General features: G+C 48.0%; 1 protein-coding gene across 1 annotated transcript; it reads left to right on the top strand.

Moving 5' to 3' along the window:
* Positions 1-1,501: 1,501 nt before the first annotated feature.
* Positions 1,502-22,603, top strand: LOC135237782 (solute carrier family 2, facilitated glucose transporter member 1-like). Its single transcript, XM_064305221.1, has 10 exons — positions 1,502-1,783; positions 12,600-12,695; positions 14,427-14,587; positions 15,033-15,273; positions 17,685-17,847; positions 18,815-19,002; positions 19,904-20,008; positions 20,244-20,345; positions 20,551-20,754; positions 22,382-22,603. The coding sequence occupies exons 1-10, from the start codon at positions 1,766-1,768 to the stop codon at positions 22,565-22,567; spliced, it is 1,464 nt and encodes a 487-aa protein (XP_064161291.1). The 5' UTR covers positions 1,502-1,765; the 3' UTR covers positions 22,568-22,603.
* The last annotated feature ends 577 nt before the right edge of the window (positions 22,604-23,180 follow it).

The raw sequence follows: 23,180 nt of genomic DNA, 5'->3' as shown, positions 1-23,180 counted from the left end.
CTTCTATTGCCTTAAATTCTTAGCAAATTTGATTCTAAATATAATTCAAATAAAACTTTTACTCAGTATTTACAGTTATTAGGAAATCTGGAAGGCCAAGGAACATAATTCATGTGAAAATGGAATCTTTATGTTGACACGGCATGGTCTTATCAAAGGAGATTCCTGATCACAGTACTTCTGCAGCTAATTTCTGACACCTCAGTTTTATAGGTTCATTTTCTCAGTTATGGGTTTGTGCTGTTCTTAACAGTCACAGCTATATTAATGTTATATTAATGACGCACTGGATTTCCTCATTGATCCTTTTCACAAGCAAGCTGAAACTGGGAAGTGGGGATTTACATTGCTGTATTGAGCTGATGCTTTTATTCAGAGTGTCTTGCACGCCTTACTTGTGGAATCCGCTGCTTTCCTGAGTGGACTTCATTAAATTACCTCCTGTAATAAAACCCCAAGGTGAATAACAGAAAATGCCAGAGTTTACTTCCTGAAGCAGTTCATTGCTGTTGAATGATACGCTCTCTGAAAAGTACTGTGTTCAGTAGACTGAAATATAAAACATTCTCTTGTAGTCTTTCCTAGTATTTCTTATGAAATGCACATTGGAAAATGTACTGTAGAAGGGGTCACAGGTCCCAGAAAACACCTGGAACAACAGGTGACCTGATCTCTGATCCAGTCAATAACTGCAGTTCTACTGATGAAGATCCTGTGGAATGCACTGCCTAAGACACTTGGCTATTACATTTCAGAATGAGTCTGAAATTTAAGTTAAACAAAGTTTTATTATTATTATTATTATTATTAGTAGTAGTAGTAGTAGTAGTAGTAGTGGTAGTAGCGGTAGCAGCAGCAGCAGCAGTAGTAGTAGCAGTAGTCATAGTAGTAGTAGTAGTTGTAGTAGTAGCAGCAACAGCAGTAGTATAATCCAATTTCTGAACACCTCAAAATAAAAAATAAATCAATATAGCAATTTCTGAAAGGTTGAAAGGATCCACACTACCCTTATTTAATGTAATTCCACGTGCTTCTCACTCTGCTCGTTATAACAGATGTATCAGTCGCATTTGGGGGAATTTTAATGTCAGTAGTTAGGTGCAGTGTCTCGGCGCCCCCTTGCTGAACCCATCGTTTGCAGCAGCAGCAGCACTCGAGTGGTGGCAAGATGCTTGTCCTTTAATGTCAGTTCATTTTTGCGCAATTTTGTCTTGTCTCGCAGAAAATTCTAACCACCCTAAATACTGAGTGTAAACTGCTACTATGGATGGGGTGTTCTGGATGATGTATTTTTCTGTTTGTAATTCACGTCCATTTCAGTAATAATTTACAAAGGTAATTGTTGCGTCATTCTGCTGTGGGGCGAGGGTGAAGTGCCGGAACCAATCATTGCGCTTTGATGGAAGCAGACCCCCCCACACACCTCCGCGTAGGTGGCGCCAAAGTTTCTTCCAGCCAATCACAGCTGACTGATCGAACAAAATATATATGCGCCGGTTTATTTCCCCCTAGAACAATCTTTGAGAATCCAGATGTAACAGTGAACAGAAATAGTTGAAACGGAAAAAGTAAATTCTACTTTCGACTGACAACCGGCGAGGATTCTACAGTAAAGAGAGCAAAGTTATGAAATACGCGGCGAACTGTGGACTTTACTTTTAAAGACATCGTAGCCACCTATAATCTAAACGTATTGCTTCGGTGAAGAAGAAAAAGGGGGTCCTTCCTTTCGTTTTACACACGCTGAGGCCAAACCCTGGCCAATATGGATTCAGACAGCAAGGTAACATTACATATTTTTTGCGAAGCAGGTCAATGATTTGCGTATGTGACTATTGTGACGCATGGTGTCAGACCCACGGCTAGTTCTTGAAATGTGGTTAGACTGGTTTAATAACAACAACTGAAGTGGGCTATTCAGTTATGGAAACTGGCCAACTACCCGGTAACCATAACTGTTTCAACATTGACGCCAGATGAAAACTTAAAACAGCCATTTTGCAGTAGCCTACTATTGATCGTTTTCGTCATCTTCGGTACTGGCCGGACTCGCTCTGGGATTTCCGCTGTCTGCTAAGAATAAATATGCTGTACGCACTCCAGTCGAGTCAGAGCCTCATGAATCCTGGTGTACGTGCTTCCGATGGCGTGACTTAGGCAGCCGATTAGCCTAAAAGTAAAAATAATAATAATTTAAAAAAGTTAAGAATAGTACAATGAGAGAATACTAACGCTCTAGTACATACAGTGACTTGACAGGACTATACTAACATTATTTTCTTGGAAAATATTAATTGAATTAGGCTATGTTTTATTGTACATGTACCTATGTTTTAAAGTGTTTACGTGTTTACAGTAGCTGACTGCTATTTAGCAAACATTCCGGACTTACACAAATTGCTTTAAAAAACATAAAAAGATCCATACACACACGTATACACGTGCAGTAGCCTATATATGTGTACACACGCACGCACACAATCCAGTTTACAATGTTAGTGTCTTGGGATTTAGGTTTCATGACCGCCTCCCTCTGTACTGGATCATTGTTAAATGCGAAAGTTAAAACCTTAATAACAAAATAAATATTTAAGGTTCCGTCTATAGCTATTAATATTACTGTTTGAATGGTTTTGGTTGTTGTGCTGGGTGTGATAAAAAGTTCTATAACCTGTAGAAAAAGTACAACAGAAGTAGCTGTGGTGTATGGCAATGGCTTTCTTCAGTAAGATAAGACTGCTGCAGGTATAACACAAAGAACTGAGAGATTCTAACTTGAAGACCAGTCAAATTAAGTCTTAAATATAAGCCTCAAGGGAAATCACTGTTGGTATAATGTGTCGGTATGATATTTCTGACGGTATGCAGGTAAAAGCTTTTGGTTTCCTGGTTTGTCTGGCTCATTTTTCTGTGTCTGCCAGTTCGTATCAGGTTCTCAAACTGGTTTCCATAGTATCCGAAGAACCGGTCTGCGTACTTCAGAAAAGTCTGTCTCAGAAATTCCCAAAATGTCCTATATATATATATATATATATGAGAGAGAGAGAGAGAGAGAGAGAGAGAGAGAGAGAGAGAGAGAGAGAGAGAGAGAGAGAGAGAGAGAGAGAGAGAGAGAGAGAGAGAGAGAGAGAGAGAGAGAGAGAGAGAGAGAGAGAGAGAGAGAGAGAGAGAGAGAGAGAGAGAGAGAGAGAGAGAGAGAGAGAGAGAAGAGAGAGAGAGAGAGAGAGAGAGAGAGAGAGAGAGAGAGAGAGAGAGAGAGAGAGAGATGCTGTGGAGGCCCTTGCAGACGTGACTTTGTTGCTGTTTAGCATGGCTGGCGTTTCCACTGATTCTCTCATTACACACGGCTCCTTCCTCTGAATTGTGACTCACGTTATCCTCGTGCTATCGAGCTAGCCTCTTACATGCTCCCTCCCTCCAGCATCCAACACCGTTGCCCAGCAAAGCCCCCTGGCTGGTATGAAACAATGAATATGAGCTTAAAGTGACTGTCAGCTTTAATTTGGGCATTTACATCCATATCAAGTGAACCATGTAGGAATTACAGCCCGTTTTACATAGTTTCCTCATGTTAGGGGACCAAACGTATTTGGACAGTTGCCTGTTCAGCTATGTCTTGGCCAGCTGCATGTGTCTATGTCAAAAGAGTGGAGTTGATTCTATGTGTGCCATTTGCATTTGGAACCTGTTGTTGTCTCTCAACATGAGGACCAACCAAGTATCACTGCCAGTAAAGCAGGCCATCATGAAGCTTTAAAATCTGAATACGTTGATCAGAGACACAGTCAAAACCTTGGGTCTGTCAAAATCGACTGTTTGATTATAAAAAAAAATAATGCACTGGTGAGTTCACCAGTAGCGAATGTCCTGGTAGACCTTGGAAGACCACTGTAGTAGATTACTGAAGAATACTTTTAGTTGCAAAGAAAACACCTTTTCAACTATTGAACAGATCAAGAATAATCCAGGATGTAGTAGTGGTGAGTCAAAGATTAAAATAAAGATAGGACTACACCAGCATTAGCTTAGAGGGTTCACTGCAAGATGCAAACCTTTGGTAAGACTCAATAACTTAGCAGCCAGGTTAGAGTTTGCATAGTAGTACAATAAAAAGAAATATGGCTTGGACAGCGGGTTAGCTGCTTCTTATGTTTGCAAATTAATGGATTGTTCCAGTTTCAGTGTGTTTGTATGTCTGAGTGTCTGTGTTTGTGTGTGTGCATGTGTGTGTGTGTATATGTATGTGTGTGTTTTTAGTAGGTGTGTATATGAGTGTGTGTATATGTATGTGTGTGCGTGTGTCTGAGTGTCTGTGTCTGTATGTTTGCATGTGTGTGCGTGCGTGTGTGTGTATGTGGGTGCATGTCTGTGTGTGTGTGTGTGCGTATGTGTCTGTATGTTTGCATGTGTGTGCGTGCGTGTGTGTGTATGTGGGTGCATGTCTGTGTGTGTGCGTGTGTGTGTTTAGTAGGTGTGTGATGGTGTGTGATTATGTGGGTGAGGCAAGAGCACTGATAGTCATTGCGGTACATATTGATTGTTGGGTACTGGCTGAATATGTGTCATGAGCTTTTCATTTCTTTAAAAAAGAAGGAAGACACTTCCTTATGTAAATTTGCTCATGTGATTTAAAGCTCAAACTAAGCAGCAGTTTGTGTTCTTGTCTTATGCCACTGCTTTAATTGTATTGGCTGAATGCCCTGCCCCATCGTCTCCCCTCCTCTGCTCAAATGCACCCTTCCTTCTCCAGCGCCATTGGCCCAGAACTGAAACCTGCCGTATGCTTAACCGGCCAGCAGGGGGAGGGGGCCTCAGGTCCTGCTCTGAGATGTGTGTGTCTGTGTGCGTGTGTATGTTTGTGTGTGTGTGTGTCTGTGTGCGTGTGTATGTTTGTGTGTGTGTGTATGTTTGCATGTGTGTGCGTGCGTGTGTGTGTGTGTGTGTGTGTGCATGGTTCTAACTTTGTTTCCCTTTGAGATTCTGTGTACTTGTATTTCGTGCAATGAGCGGACAGCCTGGGTGGCCATAGTTGCCTGGAAACAACTATAATTGCTCCAGGTGAGGTTGGCAGGTAGTAGTTATTATACATGCAGAAGGGATCCGCTCCAGACCACTTTTAATTCAGTTATAGCTGTGCCCCAGAATAACTGTTCCCTACTCGCTTTACTCTTTCCTGAAATCTGTTTTAAAATAATGAATTAGTTAAATAAAGCAACATTTATACATCTATACATTTTATTATATTCATATTTCAATACCATAAATTAGTCTTAGCCAAATAAGTTATACTCCAGAGCAAGGCGCTGCAGTTATACTCCAGAGCAAGGCACTGCAGTTATACTCTAGAGCAAGGCGCTGCAGTTATACTCTAGAGCAAGGCGCTGCAGTTATATTCTAGAGCAAGGTGCTGCAGTTATACTCTAGAGCAAGGCGCTGCAGTTATACTCTAGAGCAAGGCGCTGCAGTTATACTCTAGAGCAAGGCGCTGCAGTTATACTCTAGAGCAAGGCGCTGCAGTTATACTCTAGAGCAAGGCGCTGCAGTTATACTCTAGAGCAAGGCGCTGCAGTTATACTCTAGAGCAAGGCTCTGCAGTTATACTCTAGAGCAAGGTGCTGCAGTTATAATACTAGAGGCGTAAGAGCAAGGGCTGCAGTTATACTCTAGAGCAAGGCGCTGCAATTATACTCTAGAACAAGGCTCTGCAGTTATACTCTAGAGCAAGGTGCTGCAGTTATAATCTAGAGCAAGGCGCTGCAGTTATACTCTAGAGCAAGGTGCTGCAGATATACTCTAGAGCAAGGCGCTGCAGTTATACTCTAGAGCAAGGCGCTGCAGTTACATTACAATTACATTACATTACAGGCTTTTGGCAGACGCTCTTATCCAGAGTGACGTACAACAAAGTGTATAACCGTAACCAGGAACATGTGCGCTGGAAACCCTAGAGGGAAGTACAGTTCCAAGTGCAGCAAACGACCGCGTAGTTTAGCTTGAACCCTGCAGGTTAGTCTGATTAACACAAATAAAAGCAGCAACAAAGCAGTCTAAGCAAATAATACAAGCTACTAAGTCTAAGCAAATAATACAATCAATAATACAAGCAACTAAGATAAACAGCTTACCTAGCTACAACCCTAAGCTAACATAGACAATTAGAGACTACAGGGAGGTAGGGAGGGATGGGAAGAGGTGCAGCCTGAAGAGGTGAGTCTTCAGTCGTCGTTTGAAGGTGGTCAGGGTCTCAGCTGTTCTGACCTCCACGGGAAGGTCATTCCACCATCGTGGAGCCAGAACAGACAGGAGACGTGACCGGGAAGCGCAAGTGTGGAGAGGGGGGGAGGTGCCAGGCGCCCTGAGGTAGTGGAACGGAGGGGTCTAGCTGGCGTGTAGGGTTTGAAAATCTTGTGGAGGTATGCTGGGGCTGAACCCTTGACTGCCTGGTATGCTAGGACCAATGTTTTGAATTTGATGCAAGCCATAACAGGCAGCCAGTGGAGGGTAGTGAACAGGGGAGTGACGTGGGAGTGTCTGGGAAGGTTGAAGACCAGACGAGCTGCAACATTCTGGATGAGTTGCAGGGGTCTGATGGCAGATGCCGGTAGACCAGCCAGAAGAGAGTTGCAGTAGTCCAGGTGGGATAGTACCATTGCTTGGACCAGGAGTTGGGTTGAGTAGGTGGTGAGAAAGGGGCGGATTCTCCGGATGTTGTACAGGAAGAATCTGCACACCCGGCTTATACTCTATAGTTATACTCTTGAGCAAGGCGCTGCAGTTATACTCTAGAGCAAGGCGCTGCAGTTATACTCTAGACCAAGGCTCTGCAGTTGTACTCTAGACCAAGGCGCTGCGGTTATACTCTAGAGCAAGGTGCTTCACCTGAACTGCTTCCATAAACACCCAGCTGCAGAAAGGGCATAAATCTAAAGAGTGTAAGTCTCTCTGTGGACGTCCGGAATCTGCTGAATGTGTAAATGTCCTGTAAATGTAATGTAGGGAAACTTGTGTAAATGTAATGTAGGGAAACTTGTGTAAATGTAATGTAGGGAAACTTGTGTAGATGTAATGTAGGGAAACTTGTGTAAATGTAATGTAGGGAAACTTGTGTAGATGTAATGTAGGGAAACTTGTGTAGATGTAATGTGTAGAAAGGTTTGATAGGAGGTCTATGGGAGCCATTTGAGGGGTCAGATTGCATCATGCGTCTGATTCTGCCTGAACTGCTTCAGTGAGCGTTTGTGGCCGATGACATACATCCTCAGGCCTCAGGCCTCTTTCAGTGGAAGTGTGTTCATCACTGATTCCCAGGCATCTGCCCAAAGTAGGCTCTTCTTATGGGCCCTGTGAATTGATTGTGACTAATGAATCATTTAAAGTAGTTAGGAGGTTTAATTTATCGGTGTCATCCCCAGTGCGCAGAGTTGGCTTTATTCCCTCTAATACTGCACAGTCATTATGACTTGCAGCGGTGCGCTGCAGTGTGTGAAAGTGCTTTCTCATTCCCCATGATCCATTCCTCTGGTCTGCATCATGAGCGCATCAAACCCTGTCCTCACTTCCCACTGTCCTTACTTCCTGCTGTCCTCACTTCCCACTTCCTGCGGTTCTCACTTCCGGCTTCCTGCCGTCCTCACTTCCTGCTTCCTGCTGTCTCAGAAGGAGATGAGCACTCAGGACTGTGTCCTGATCCTGAATGATGTGCAGCAGGTCACTGACGATTTACAGCACAGTCATTTACTAGCTGCTTTCAGCCAAAACATAAAAGCGTGTTAAATAGAGTGTGTCCGTGTCCGAGTGTGTCCGTGTGCGTGTCCGTGTCCGTGTGTGTGCGTGTCCGTTTGTGTGTGTGTGTCCGTGTGTGCGTGCGTGTCCGTGTGTGCGTGTGTGTGTGTGTACGTTTGCGTTTGTGTGCGTGCGTGTGTGTGTACGTTTGCGTCTGTGTGTGCGTGTGTGTATCTGTTTGCGTCTGTGTGTGTGTGTGTCTGTGTGTGCGTGTGTGTCCGTGTACGTGTGTGCATGTGTGTGTACGTTTGCGTCTGTGTGTGTGTGTGTGCGTGTGTGTCCGTGTACGTGTGTGTGTGTGTCTGTTTGCGTGCGTGTGTGTGTGTACATTTGCGTCTGTGTGTGTGTGTGTGTGCGCGCATGTGTGTGTGTGCGTGCGTGTGTGTGTGCATGCGTGCGTGTGTGTATCTGTGTGTGTGTACGTTTGCGTCTGTGTGTGTGTGCGTGTGTGTCCGTGTACGTGTGTGTGTGTGTCTGTGTGCGTGTGTGTGTGTGTGTGCATGTGTGTGTGTACGTTTGCGTCTGTGTGCGTGTGTCCGTGTGTGTGTGTGTGTCTGTGTGCGTGTGTGTGTGTGTACGTTTGCGTCTGTGTGTGTGTGTGTATGTGTGCGTGTGTGTCCGTGTACGCGCGTGTGTGTGTGTGTGTCTGTGTGCGTGTGTGTACGTGTGTGTGTGTACGTTTGCGTCTGTGTGTGTGTGCGTGCGTGTGTGTCCGTGTATGTGTGTGTGTGTGTGTGTCTGTGTGCTTGCGTGTGCTTGCGTGTGTGTGTGTGTGTGTGTACGTTTGCGTCTGTGTGTGTGTGTGTGTGTGTGCGTGCGTGTGTGTGTGTGTGTGTATGTGTGTGTGTGTCCGTCCGTGTACGCGCGCGTGTGTGTGTGTGTCTGTGTGCGTGCGCGTGTGTGTGTGTGTCTGTGTGCGTGCGTGTGTGTGTGTACGTTTGCGTCTGTGTGTGTGTGCGTGCGTGTGTGTCCGTGTATGTGTGTGTGTGTGTGTGTCTGTGTGCTTGCGTGTGCTTGCGTGTGTGTGCGTGTGTACGTTTGCGTCTGTGTGTGTGTGTGTGTGTGTGTGCGTGCGTGCGTGTGTGTGTGTATGTGTGTGTGTGTCCGTCCGTGTACGCGCGCGTGTGTGTGTGTGTCTGTCTGTGTGCGTGCGTGTGTGTGTGTACGTTTGCGTCTGTGTGTGTGTGTGCGTGCATATTGTGTCCGTGTGTGTGTGTGTGTGTCTGTGTGCTTGCGTGTGTGTGTGCGTGCGCACGTTTGCGTCTGTGTGTGTGTGTATGTGTGTGTGCGTGCGTGTGGTGTACGTTTGCGTCTGTGTGCGTGCTGTGTGTGTCTGTGTGCTTGCGTGTGTGTGTGCGTGTGTGTGTGTGTATGTGTGTGTGCGTGCATGCGTGTGTGTGTGCGTGTGTGTGTACGTTTGCGTCTGTGTGCGTGCGTGTGTGTGTGTGTGTGTGTGTACGTTTGCGTTGTGTGCGTGCGTGTGTGTGTGTGTGTGCGTGCGTGTGTGTGTGTCGTTGCGTCTGTGTGTGTGTGTGTGTGTGCGTGTGTGTGTGTGTGTGTGCGTGGTTGGTGGTGTACGTTTGCGTCTGTGTGTGTGTGTGTGTGCGTGCGTGTGTGTGTGTGTGTGCGTGCGTGTGTGTGTGTACGTTTGCGTCTGTGTGTGTGTGTGTGTGTGTGTGCGTGCGTGTGTGTGTGCATGTGTGTGTGTGTGTATCTGTGTGTGTATTTAGGTTAAAGGTAAAGGTGTCACAGAGCAGTCTTTCAGTGCTGCACACATGTTGCAGTCATTCCTCAGGCGTGTGGCCTCTTGGCTCGTGTGATCTACCCCCCAGAGCACACAGTTTGTGTTTACAGTTCACCCTGCGCTTCTCCGACAAGGCAGGCTTTACATGATACATTTTAAACACTGTTCTGTCTCACTCTGCTTTTCAGTTGTTAGCATGTTACAGTTAATAGGATGGGTTGTCATTTTTTCCTGAAATTGTAATAATTTTGTCATCATCACTTTGACCATTTTTAGAGGAATAGGTTTATCCTGATGAAAGTATAATTGGCATATACACGTTTTTTGTTTCCATGTATGTATAGTGTAGACTGTCGGGCTGTGTAGGTTTATAGTGCAGATTGTCGGGTTATTGAGTTTTTATAGTGCAGACTGTAGGGGCGTGAGGTGCCTTTAAGAGCACTACCCACAGCACTCACATCCTGTTATGGATCTGGTTAAACAGCCCAGTGTGAACCCAACGACCTCACATTGCCTGACCCTGATTGGCTGCTCTGTGGCATGGAAGAGAACAGGGGTGGAGCTTTCAGTGAGCTTTCATGAACCTCGCAGTACCACCCAGATGGAGATCTTGAACAGCCATATTTGTGCGCCGAAATGGACTTCTTCCCGAAACACTCCAGACTCCCCCTTACACCCACGGGGCTGTTAGAATCCCACGCCCTCCTCATGGAACATATCCCTGAGCAGCACAGCATTTCACACCAGGATTTACGTTATTTTCCTCACTAGTACAACATGCCCTGACTTTATACGGTGGCTTTTAAAAGGATTTTGATTAGAGGTCAGGAATGTTGCACAGGAAATGTTTTTCAGGTTTGGTCCTAAATAAACATCAAACCGAAGACACAAACCATTGGTGATGATATCACTACATCTCAATCTTGTGCAGTTAGCTCACTGCACATGTGTGTTCTGTTTTTACCTCATCTTGGGTAATTCTACTACAACTGAGATTAAAAGGCAGATGTGAGTTTACTGTATAGTAAGGTGTGTGTGCTTGCGTGTGTGTGTGTGTGTATATGTGTGTGCTTGCGTGCGTGTGTGCATGTGTATGCTTGCAAGTAATCCATCAACAGAGTTTGTTGTAGAAATTCTTGAAGCCACATTTCCTGAGAGACCCAGATACGTCAGCACGTGCCCCCCACCCCCCCCCCACACACAGGCGGGAGGGAACAGAGTGAATCACTGCTGATCTCTTTTTTAAGGAGAGCCGCTTTTATACAAATGTTCTCAAGAAGAGATTTTGGAATGTGAAACGAATTTCTAGGTAAACTCAGTTTGAGTTCCAGATATAGTCTCACACACACACACTCTCTCTCTCTCTCACACACACTCACACACGCACAGACATACACACTCTCTCTCTCTCACACACACACACACAGACACATAAACATACACTCTTTCTCACACACACTCACACACACTTTCTCTCACACACACACACACACATGTACACACGCACACACACACACACACACACACACTTTCTCTCTCACACACACGCACAAACCCCTCATTCCCTCGTCCGTGTGTGTGCTTTATGGCTTCAGCCCCTGGTCTCTGTGTGTAGTGTCCTGGTCTCTGTGTGTAGTGTCCTGTCTCTGCATGTAGTGTCCTGGTCTCTGTGTGTAATGTCCTGGTCTCTGTGTGTAGTGTCCTGTCTCTGTGTGTAGTGTCCTGGTCTCTGTGTGTAGTGTCCTGGTCTCTGCGTGTAGTGTCCTGGTCTCTGCGTGTAGTGTCCTGGTCTCTGTGTGTAGTGTCCTGGTCTCTGTGTGTAATGTCCTGGTCTCTGTGTGTAATGTCCTGGTCTCTGTGTGTAATGTCCTGGTCTCTGTGTGTAGTGTCCTGTCTCTGTGTGTAGTGTCCTGGTCTCTGCGTGTAGTGTCCTGGTCTCTGTGTGTAGTGTCCTGGTCTCTGTGTGTAATGTCCTGGTCTCTGTGTGTAATGTCCTGGTCTCTGTGTGTAATGTCCTGGTCTCTGTGTGTAGTGTCCTGGTCTCTGTGTGTAGTGTCCTGTCTCTGCATGTAGTGTCCTGGTCTCTGTGTGTAGTGTCCTGGTCTCTGTGTGTAGTGTCCTGGTCTCTGTGTGTAATGTCCTGGTCTCTGTGTGTAATGTCCTGTCTCTGTGTGTTGTCTCCTGTCTCTGTGTGTCGTCTCCTGTCTCTGCGTGTAATGTCCTGGTCTCTGTGTGTAGTGTCCTGTCTGTCTGCTTCATACAGTATGGCAATACAAAGAAAATGTTTCCTTTACGTAAATCCATCCTGCTCTTCAGTGATAATCCTTTATTCTAGAACTGCTGCACTGCTCAAGGTTTGGAGATAAACATGCTAAACCCCTCGTTTGGAACCGGGATTTTGTTAAGCGGAGAACTTTCCTGCCCTAGTTTTTCTCTCTGTTGTCAAAGGTGTCTTCTCCACCCTCACAAATGGTGCTAAACCAGCCTGTTTGTGCAGAAGGGGGAGGAGTCTGCTCCAGAGATCAGATCAGAACAGAAAGGGTGACCTGAGGTCAGGGAGTAACCTGCCAGGTTTAAACCTTCCTTTAAACCGCGACGCACTGAGGAAGAGACCCTCATTTGCAATGCCGCTGAGACACAGCAGAACAGCATCGGATAAGACGAGTACAAAGAGATGCACTTAAACTTAGAATCAAGTTGTGGAATTGTTTTTATGGCAGCGATGAGTCCACCTTTAGTGTATTCTGTACGATACTCCGTGTGTGGGGCACTGAAGTGGAAAGCAGATCAATCTGGATTGGAGTTAACAGGGGGAACTCTGGGAAATCAGCCAGTCCTGGGGACCTGTGCAATATGAAGCTGCTCCAGACCAGTGAGGATGAATAAGGAAGTATCAGTCTGAGCATATGTTTATGGCTGTATAAAAGATGATAATGTCCAAAGGAGAGATAAAATGCCCAGCGCATCCATGATAAAATCGCAGTTTGTGTGTAATGGCGAGTTTTGTAATACTGGATGTGCTTTTGGTAACACCACTGACAGTCCCTGAAAATGTTTCTCTTTCCCTTTTCAGAAAGTGACGGGTCCCCTGGTGATGGCGGTGGGTGTGGCTGTGATTGGGTCCCTGCAGTTTGGATACAACACAGGAGTTATCAACGCACCCCAATCGGTGAGCAAGTAAAGATTTGAGGGGTCTCTCACACCCCGATCAGTCACACACTGATCCTCTCTCACACCCTGATCAGTCACACACACTGATCCTCTCTCAAACACTGATCAATCACACACACTGATCCTCTCTCACACCCTGATCAGTCACACACTGATTCTCACTCACACCCTGATCAGTCTCACACCCTGATCAGTCACACACACTGATCCTCTCTCACACACTGATCCTCTCTTACACCCTGATCAGTCACACACTGATTCTCTCTCACACCCTGATCAGTCTCACACCCTGATCAGTCACACACACTGACCCTCTCTCACACCCTGATCAGTCACACACACTGATCCTCTCTCACACACTGATCCTCTCTTACACCCTGATCAGTCACACACTGATTCTCTCTCACACCCTGATCAGTCTCACACCCTGATCAGTCACACACACTGATCCTCTCTTACACCCTGATCAGTCACACTGATTCTCTCTCACACCCTGATCAGTCTCACACCCTGATCAGTCACACACACTGACCCTCTCTCACACCCTGATCAGTCACACACACTGATCCTCTCTCACACCCTGATGCAGGGTCCAGGGGGTTGATAAGAGTGAGGGAGACCCTGCTGTATACAGCAACACGCTGATTAGATTAGTGCTCTCTCGTGGGCTCGGAAACACCAGCGCTCCATCTGCACCTGGAACGGCCCGAGACTGGATACTCTGTACCCAGCAGGGGCCCGCCTGCCAGCACCAAGGTCCAACATTATCACACGGCCTCAGCTTCATTCCACACACAGTCCCCTCAGCTTCATTCCACACACAGTCCCTCAGCTTCATTCCACACACAGTCCCTCAGCTCCATTCCACACTCAGTCCCTCAGCTCCATTCCACACACAGTCCCTCAGCTCCATTCCACACACAGTCCCTCAGCTTCATTCCACACACAGTCCCTCAGCTTCATTCCACACACAGTCCCTCAGCTTCATTCCACACACAGTCCCTCAGCTTCATTCCACACACAGTCCCTCAGCTTCATTTCACACACAGTCCCTTGGCTCTGTTCATTAGCGTTTCACAAGCTTATTTGTTGCTTGATGTTTGGATGTTAATGCACAGGAACACTTTCATTCTTTGTGGTTGTGCAGAAGTTGGGTCTTTGTATTGAGTGCAGTGTTGTATGCAGTATAAACATCCTTCAGAAATAGACGGGGGTGATTACCCCAAGTGCCACCCAGGCTGTTTGGAGCTGGTAAATGAGCTGCAGGGTGAGGTACCACTGAGAGGGTCCGGCAGGTGTCTGGCTGCAGCCATCGCTGCTGTTTCCCTGGATGACTGGAAGGGATTGGCTCTGTCACCTGCCTGGGCAGAGAGATAAGAGACATAACCCTGGCTTGAGACAAGGGTAGAGATAGCACATTCCTCAGTGAGCGTTGGGGGGCAGGGCTAATTTGTGTCCATAGCAGCGATGAGCATTTGTTGACACTGCTGAGTCATGGGGGCGGGGCCTCCTCCAATGCCTGCTTCCTCCTCTCCAAAACTCCTAAGTGACCTCTGCTGCCATCTGGTGGCCAAGCAAGAGATGCTTCCAATTTACCACTTCCTGCTTCAGAGACATGGTGGATGTTTCCCCCTGCTGGAATAATCTGAGAAGTGTAATAAAGCGAGAGACGTGTTGAGACTCCTGAGTCTCCTGAGTGAGTATTTACTCTCTCTGTTCCCCTCGGTAGATTATTGAAGAATTCATGAATGAGACCTGGTTCGACCGCTACAATGAAAAGATCTCCGAAAACTCCCTCACCACCCTGTGGTCCCTGTCCGTCGCCATCTTCTCCATCGGAGGCATCTTCGGGTCTTTCTCCGTCGGGCTCTTTGTCAATCGCTTTGGAAGGTCAGAATTTAACTGTGGACTGGTACATGTGTGCATGCATGTGTGTGCATGTATGTGCTTTTGATAGTTTGAGTGTGTATGCATGTGTGCACGTGTGGATGTGTGTATACGTGCATTTGAAAGTGCATGCATGCGTGTGTGTGTACGTGCATTTGAGAGTACGTGTGTGTGCGTATTTATGTGCATTTCAGAGTGCGTGTGTGTGCACACGGTCTCTTTCTCCCTCCCCCTACAGGAAGTACTCCATGCTCATGGCTAACGTGCTCTCCCCCTACAGGAAGTACTCCATGCTCATGGCTAACGCGCTCTCCCCCCGCAGGAAGTACTCCATGCTCATGGCTAACGTGCTCTCCCCCCGCAGGAAGTACTCCATGCTCATGGCTAACGTGCTCTCCCCCTACAGGAAGTACTCCATGCTCATGGCTAACGTGCTCTCCCCCTACAGGAAGTACTCCATGCTCATGGCCAACGTGCTGGCCTTCGTTGCTGCTGCTCTCATGGGCTTCTCCAAAATGGCCGCGTCTTGGGAGATGCTGATCATCGGCCGCTTCATCGTTGGACTCTACTCCGGCCTGTCCACCGGCTTTGTGCCCATGTATGTGGGCGAGATCTCGCCCACCGCCCTTAGAGGAGCTATGGGCACCCTTCACCAGCTGGGCGTCGTTCTCGGGATCTTATTTGCTCAGGTACCGGGGGGGGTCGAACAGGGACTGGTTTTTTACCAGGGTTTCCTGGGGTCTCCATAGTTACACTGGTACACTGTTTGCTTTGCGTAAAGGGGAATTACACTTTATAACACTTCTGCTTCTCATGACTGATATTGTCCTTCTAATGAATGTGTCGCCCTTCATTTTTCAATTAGTTATTTCATTATGATAATATTTTACACTGTTTTGTTGTTTTCCTTTACAAATGCAGGAAGTAGACCCGGCCAATTTAGTGTCGAACTCGAGGATGCATATCATTGCGCGACTTCTGATGTGGGCGTACCTGCAGACAATAACGTTAGGTTGGTCGTAGTGTTGTATGACTACTAGCTAGCGAAACCGAAAATGTCTGTGGACGAAGGAGATTTTGTTTATGAACATGAGATTGTTGTGCCCTATCGGTTCGAGCCGGAATACACAGAAGAAGAGCTGGCTAATTTGCAGGCTGATCGTGCGAGTGCGAGAGCGAGTCAGGAGCGGGCTGAGATTGAGGAAGCACAGGCTATCCCCAGGACAAACGGCAACTGGTGGTAGACATCCTATGTATCACAGACAGGTTGGTTGTAGAAATAGTGTTGTATTACTACTAGCTAGCGAAACAGAAAATGTCTGAGGGCAAAATAAATGGATGGTGGCAACCCTATAATAACAGTCAGCAAGCTGTCTAACTGTTACCGTAGACATCCTATGTATCACAGACACGATAGTGTTAGCCAGCCCGCTTAGTACCTACCTCGAGCGGTTCGACCAATGATGGGAAAACGGTGGGTACAGCTCCAGGCTTCAGACGGTCGCCTTGGTAGTCGGTGGCTTCAAAGTGGTCGCTGCATTAGTCCCCGTTTACGAACTTCTTCGGCTGATATGTTGGGGTGTCTGATCACATCCAGCCATGTCTGGCACAAGGTTGCATCGCGTGGAAAACTGAAAATGTGCTTTCAAGGCAAGTTTAACCAGGGCAAGTTTATAACAACCGGGTACAATGCACCTCATTATTACACCGATATCGCATCAAACAAAAGCTTGCAGACATTAGTTTGTTCGATTTCAACGCTAAGTTAACGGAATGTTTTGCTTTGCTTCTTCTCGATTTTGCCGCGGAACAAAATGGAAGAAGAAGAAAAAACTGGAAACCAAAAACCGGAAACCGTACTACTATGTGGACTTGCGGTAAAAAAAATAGGTTTTTGTTTCTAACGTTAGACATTTAAAATGAAATAACTAATCGAAAAATGAAGGGCAACGCATTCATTAGAAGGACAATATCAGTCATGAGAAGCAGAAGTGTTATAAAGTGCAATTCCCCTTGAAAGGACCTCACAGCGTCTTAGTGCAGTTCTCACTGAGAGGGCCGCCGGTTGTTTTAAATTTGTCTACATAAATATTATATGTGTAGCACATAGGAGCTGCAGTAGCACCATGTAAGTGGGGGTTGTGTGTGGGGTGCTGTGTGTGAGGGTTGTGTGTGGGATGCTGTGTGTGAGGGTTGTGTGTGGGGGATGTGTGTGGGGTGCTGTGTGTGAGGGTTGTGTGTGGGATACTGTGTGTGGTGGTTGTGTGTGGGATGCTGTGTGTGGGGGATGTATGTGGGGTGCTGTGTGTGAGGGTTGTGTGTGTGGGATGCTGTGTGTGAGGGTTGTGTGTGGGATGCTGTGTGTGAGGGTTGTGTGTGTGGGATGCTGTGTGTGGTGGTTGTGTGTGTGGATGCTGTGTGTGGGGGATGTATGTGGGGTGCTGTGTGTAAGGGTTGTGTGTGTGGGATGCTGTGTGTGGTGGTTGTGTGTGGGATGATGTGTGTGGGGGTTGTGTGTGGGATGCTGTGTGTGGGGGTTGTGTGTGGGATGCTGTGTGTGGTGGTTGTGTGTGGAGGTGCTGTGTGTGGGGGTTGTGTGTGGGATGCTGTGTGTGAGGGTTGTGTGTGGGATGCTGTGTGTGGGGGTTGTGTGTGGGATGCTGTGTGTGGGGGATGTGTGTGGGGTGCTGTGTGTGAGAGTTGTGTGTGTGGGATGCTGTGTGTGGTGGTTGTGCGTGGGGGTTGTGTGTGGGATGCTGTGTGTGGGGGTTGTGTGTGGGGTGCTGTGTGTGGGGGTTGTGTGTGGGATGCTGTGTGTGGGGTTGTGTGTGGGATGCTGTGTGGGGTTGTGTGTGGGGGTGCTGTGTGTGGGGGTTGTGTGTGGGATGCTGTGTGTGGGGGTTGTGTGTGGGATGCTGTGTGTGGGGTGCTGTGTGTGAGGGTTGTGTGTGGGGGTGCTGTGTGTGGGGGTTGTGTGTGGGATGCTGTGTGTGGGGTGCTGTGTGTGAGGGTTGTGTGTGGGGGTGCTGTGTGTGGCGGTCCTTGTAAGGGGAGGTGATGCTTTGGGGAGGTGCTGATGCTCCTCTCTGTGCCCCTGCAGATATTGGGCATGGAGTCCATCATGGGGAGCCCCACCCTCTGGCCGCTGCTCCTGGGGTTCACCTTTGTCCCGGCCTTGGTGCAGTGCGCTCTCCTGCCCTTCTGCCCCGAGAGCCCCCGCTTCCTGCTCATCATCCGCAACCAGGAGAGCCAGGCCAAGAGCGGTGAGCCCCGCCCCAACACCGCACCCCAACACGCTGTGCCCTGCCCCAACACATAGCGCCAAACACCCCACCACTACACACGGCGCCACACCCCAACACTCAGCGCCCCGCCCCAACACCCCACCCCAACACACAGCACCCCGCTCCAACACCATGCCCCAACACCTTGCCCCAACACACCACCCCAACATGCAGCGCCCCGCCCCAACACACTGCACCTCGCCCCAACACCCTGCTCCAACACCCCACCCCAACTCGCAGTGCCCCAACACCCCACCACAACACGCAGCGCCCCGCCCCAACACACTGCACCCTGCCCCAACACCCTGCTCCAACACCCTACCCCAACACGCAGCTCCCCAACACCCCACCCCAACACGCAGCGCTTCGCCCCAACACCCTACCCCAACATGCAGCACCCCACCCCAACTGTGGGGACTAGCTGTGGACACTAACTGTGACTGTGAACACTAACTGTGAACGCTAACTGTGGCTGTAGACACTAGCTGTGGACACACTGTGGCTGTAGACACTAGCGGTGGATGCACTCTGACTGTGGACACTACCTGTGGATGCTAACATGGGCTGTGGACACTAGCTATGGACGCTAACAGTGGCTGTGGACGCTAACAGTGACTATGACATTAGCTGTGGATGCTAACAGTGACTATGGACACTAGCTGTGGACGCTAACAGTGGCTGTGGACACTAGCTATGGTTGCTAACAGTGGCTGTGGACACTAGCTGTGGACGCTAACAGTGACTATGACACTAGCTGTGGACGCTAACAGTGACTATGACACTAGCTATGGACGCTAACAGTGGCTGTGGACACTAGCTATGGATGCTAACAGTGGCTGTGGACACTAGCTATGGATGCTAACAGTGGCTGTGGACACTAGCTATGGTTGCTAACAGTGGCTGTGAACACTAGCTGTGGACGCTAACAGTGGCCATGTTCCCTCAGTGCTGAAGAAGCTGCGTGGGGTGGCGGACGTGAGCGCGGACATGCAGGAGATGAAGGAGGAGAGCAGGCAGATGATGCGTGAGAAGAAGGTCACCATTCCGGAGCTCTTCCGCTCGCCGCTGTACCGCCAACCGCTCCTCATCGCCGTCATGCTGCAGCTGTCCCAGCAGCTGTCCGGCATCAACGCCGTGAGTGTGCTGCTAACCGCACACACACACACACATCATACTCACCATACACACTCAATATACACACACCATACACCCTAACTGCACATGCTAACCGTACACACTCACTATACATACTCACCATACACGCTAACCGTACACACACCATACACGCTAACCGCATATGCTAAACGCACACACACACACACACATCATACTCACCATACATGCTAACCGTATGCACACTATACACATCATACACACTCAGTATACACACACCATGCACGCTAACCGCACACGCTAACCGTGCACACACACTATACATACTCACCATACACGCTAACCATGCACACTCACTATACATACTCACCATACACGCTAACCACACACGCTAACCGTACACACACACACACACACACACTCACGCACCCTACACACACACTATACATACTCACCATACACACTAAATGGTAAATGGACTGCTTTTATATAGCGCTTAACAATTGATGCCTCTCATTCACCCATTTACACACACACTCACACACCAACGGTGAAAGGCTGCCATGCAAGGTACCAATCAGCTCACTGAGAGCAATTAGGGGTTAAGTATCTTGCTCAGGGACACTTCGACACACCCAGGGTGGGGGATCGAACCGGCAACCCTCCAACTGCCAGACAACCGGTCTTACCTCCTGAGCTATGTCGCCCCCTACTACACTAACCGTACACACACATTATACATACTCACCATACACTCACCATACATGCTAACCACACACACACCCTCACACACACTATACATACTGACCATACACACACACTCACACACTATACACACACACACACACACACACTGTACACATACTATACTCCTGTATACTGTGTACAGACTCTAATAGTCCTCGATGTCCCCGTTCTGCAGGTCTTCTACTACTCCACCAGAATCTTTACGAAAGCAGGAGTGGCCCAGCCAGTCTATGCCACCATTGGAACTGGTGTGGTCAACACGGCCTTCACCGTGGTGTCTGTGAGTATAAGTGGGCCTGTCAGGTTAAACTTACTGTAGAGCGTGCAGTTAACCTCTCTCTCTCTCTCTCTCTCTCTCTCTCTCCTTGCAGCTCTTCATCGTAGAGTGTGCTGTTAACTTCTCTCTCTCTCTCTCTCTCTCTCTCTCTCCTTGCAGCTCTTCATCGTAGAGTGTGCTGTTAACTTCTCTCTCTCTCTCTCTCTCTCTCTCTCTCTCTCTCTCTCTCTCCTTGCAGCTCTTCATCGTAGAGCGTGCTGGCCGCAGGTCCCTCCACCTCATTGGCTTGCTGGGAATGGCGGGTTCGGCGGTGATGATGACCATTGCTCTCGCCCTGCTGGTACGTCCTCTCCTGCCCTGGCTGCTCAGCCAGGAAGCCGGGGGAACTCATTCCAAATATGACCCTTTTATTTATTTACCATTTAATTCTTTTCAGTTTTCGTGGTGGCAAGAGGGTCTCAGTGGGCCTTAGTGGCAGAGCAAAGGATTATGGGAGGATGAGGAGAAGGAAACTGTGGGTAAAACTGTGCTCTTCTGGTCCACAGGAGAAGGTGAAATGGATGTCCTACGTCAGCATCGTGGCCATCTTCAGCTTCGTGGCCTTCTTCGAGATCGGGCCGGGCCCCATCCCCTGGTTCATCGTGGCCGAGCTGTTCAGTCAGGGCCCGCGGCCCTCCGCCATCGCCGTGGCCGGCTTCTCCAACTGGACCGCCAACTTCATCGTGGGCATGTGCTTCCCGCTTGTGGAGGTGAGTGTGAGCGCAGCTGCAGCCCCATCTCAGAGTACACATTAATACCCAGGGAAACTCCACAGCATGCACATAGCGCATGTATGAATATGCTTATAGTGCTGGTATGAACATGCTAATAGTGCATGTATGAACATGCTTATAGTGCTGGTATGAACATGCTTATAGTGCTGGTATGAACATGCTAATAGTGCATGTATGAGCATGCTTATAGTGCTGGTATGAACATGCTTATAGTGCTGGTATGAACATGCTAATAGTGCATGTATGAGCATGCTTATAGTGCTGGTATGAACATGCTAATAGTGCATGTTGACATGCTATAGTGCATGGTATGAACATGCTTAATAGTGCTGTATGAACATGCTATAGTGCATGTATGACATGCTTATAGTGCTGGTATGAACATGCTAATAGTGCATGTATGAGCATGCTTATAGTGCTGGTATGAACATGCTAATAGTGCATGTGTGAGCATGCTTATAGTGCTGGTATGAACATGCTAATAGTGCATGTGTGAGCATGCTTATAGTGCTGGTATGAACATGCTAATAGTGCATGTATGAACATGCTTATAGTGCATGTATGAACATGCTTATAGTGCTGGTATGAACATGCTAATAGTGCATGTATGAACATGCTTATAGTGCATGTATGAACATGCTTATAGTGCTGGTATGAACATGCTAATAGTGCATGTATGAGCATGCTTATAGTGCTGGTATGAACATGCTAATAGTGCATGTGTGAGCATGCTTATAGTGCTGGTATGAACATGCTAATAGTGCATGTGTGAGCATGCTTATAGTGCTGGTATGAACATGCTAATAGTGCATGTGTGAGCATGCTTATAGTGCTGGTATGAACATGCTAATAGTGCATGTGTGAGCATGCTTATAGTGCTGGTATGAACATGCTAATAGTGCATGTGTGAGCATGCTTATAGTGCTGGTATGAACATGCTAATAGTGCTGGTATGAACATGCTAATAGTGCATGTGTGAGCATGCTTATAGTGCTGGTATGAACATGCTAATAGTGCATGTGTGAGCATGCTTATAGTGCTGGTATGAACATGCTAATAGTGCATGTATGAGCAGCTGGGAGGGGGTTATATAGCTGGGAGGGGGTGCTGGTGGATGAGCAGGCTTACTGGAAAACACTTCGAACCGAACAGGATGTGAAATGAGAGAAGCTCATGATTTAGGAAACCACTCTACAGCTGGCTTTCATGTTTCAACGGCAAAATAACACTAACTTCAATTCAGAACTCACGCAAATTAAATAAAGTAAGTGATGTACATTGACATGTAATCTGTATCTTATAAGAGATGGCTGGATAGCCAGCCTTCTTTTCTTTGCCATGCAAAAACACGTTTTAGTTAAATGTGCAGAATGTGTCCTTGTACATGAGATGTGTTATTGGTGTTGCTTTTATTTATTTGTTTATTTAATTTTAATACAGGAACAAGTTTGAGAGTGCAGAGGTGTTAAAGTTACAGTAAGATGTGTGTTCAGTTTTTTGGAGTTTTCTGTCCAGCAGGAAGTGAAGATAAAAGGCTGTAAAACAGACGGCGGGGTCGTGTGTTCCCACGCTCTTCATCCTCCTTTCTCTCATTCTTCCTCAGAAATTATGTGACGCCTACGTCTTCATCATCTTCATCGTTCTCCTCCTCTGCTTCTTCATCTTCACCTTCTTCAAAGTGCCAGAGACGAAGGGCCGAACATTTGACGAGATCTCCGCCGGGTTCCGCCAGTCACCCGTGGCGAAACTGCCGGAGGCGGAGAACCTGCGAGAAGACTCCCCGCTGTGAAGCCCTGCCCACTCACTGGCCTCGCCCAATCATAGGCCCCGCCCACTCACCGGCTCCGCCTGTCACAGCCTAACCTCGCCCACAGGCCAAACTGCTCCTCCCATCATAGCCTAACCCTGTCCCTATGCTCCGCCCATCACAGCCTAACCCCACCCCCATGCCACACTGCTCCGCCCATCACATCCTAACCCTGTCCCTATGCTCCGCCCATCACAGCCTAACCCCGCCCCCATGCCACACTGCTCCAGAGCTGGGGGGAGGGGGGCCGCAGACAGGGCCTTCTCTAACGACAGAAAGCGCTGATGGAGCTGAATCAGAACATGCATGTTCACACTACTGATTGACACTGGGGGCAGGGGGGCAGAAGAGGGGCCAGGGGGAGAGGGTGGGGTATGGGGCCTGGGGAGAGGGTGGGGGTAGGGCCTGGAAGAGGGTGGGGGCAGGGGGGACCGGGTGGGGGTCGGGGGCAGATAATAGGGGGCAGGAGCCTGTCTATTAATTTTCAGCTCTTTCTGTGTGGTAAAATAAGAGACAAACCAGGAACTGGGACCGAGTGGGGGGGGTGGGGGTTTAGAGAGCAGGGAATTAGGGGGGAGGGGTTTACGGAGGGAGG

This window comes from Anguilla rostrata, chromosome 13 (genome assembly GCF_018555375.3).
Source record: "Anguilla rostrata isolate EN2019 chromosome 13, ASM1855537v3, whole genome shotgun sequence".
NCBI classification, from domain to species: Eukaryota; Metazoa; Chordata; class Actinopteri; order Anguilliformes; family Anguillidae; genus Anguilla; species Anguilla rostrata.
The sequence above is the reverse complement of the archived record's forward strand: the minus strand, read 5'-3'. Positions and strand labels throughout refer to the sequence as shown.

Bases quoted from the DNA above. Each gene is read 5' to 3' on its own strand.
- LOC135237782 (XM_064305221.1), top strand. The intron at 12,696-14,426 runs GTGAGCAAGTAA...TCCCCTCGGTAG, and splicing joins TTATCAACGCACCCCAATCG to ATTATTGAAGAATTCATGAA. The intron at 17,848-18,814 runs GTGAGCCCCGCC...ATGTTCCCTCAG, and splicing joins GGAGAGCCAGGCCAAGAGCG to TGCTGAAGAAGCTGCGTGGG.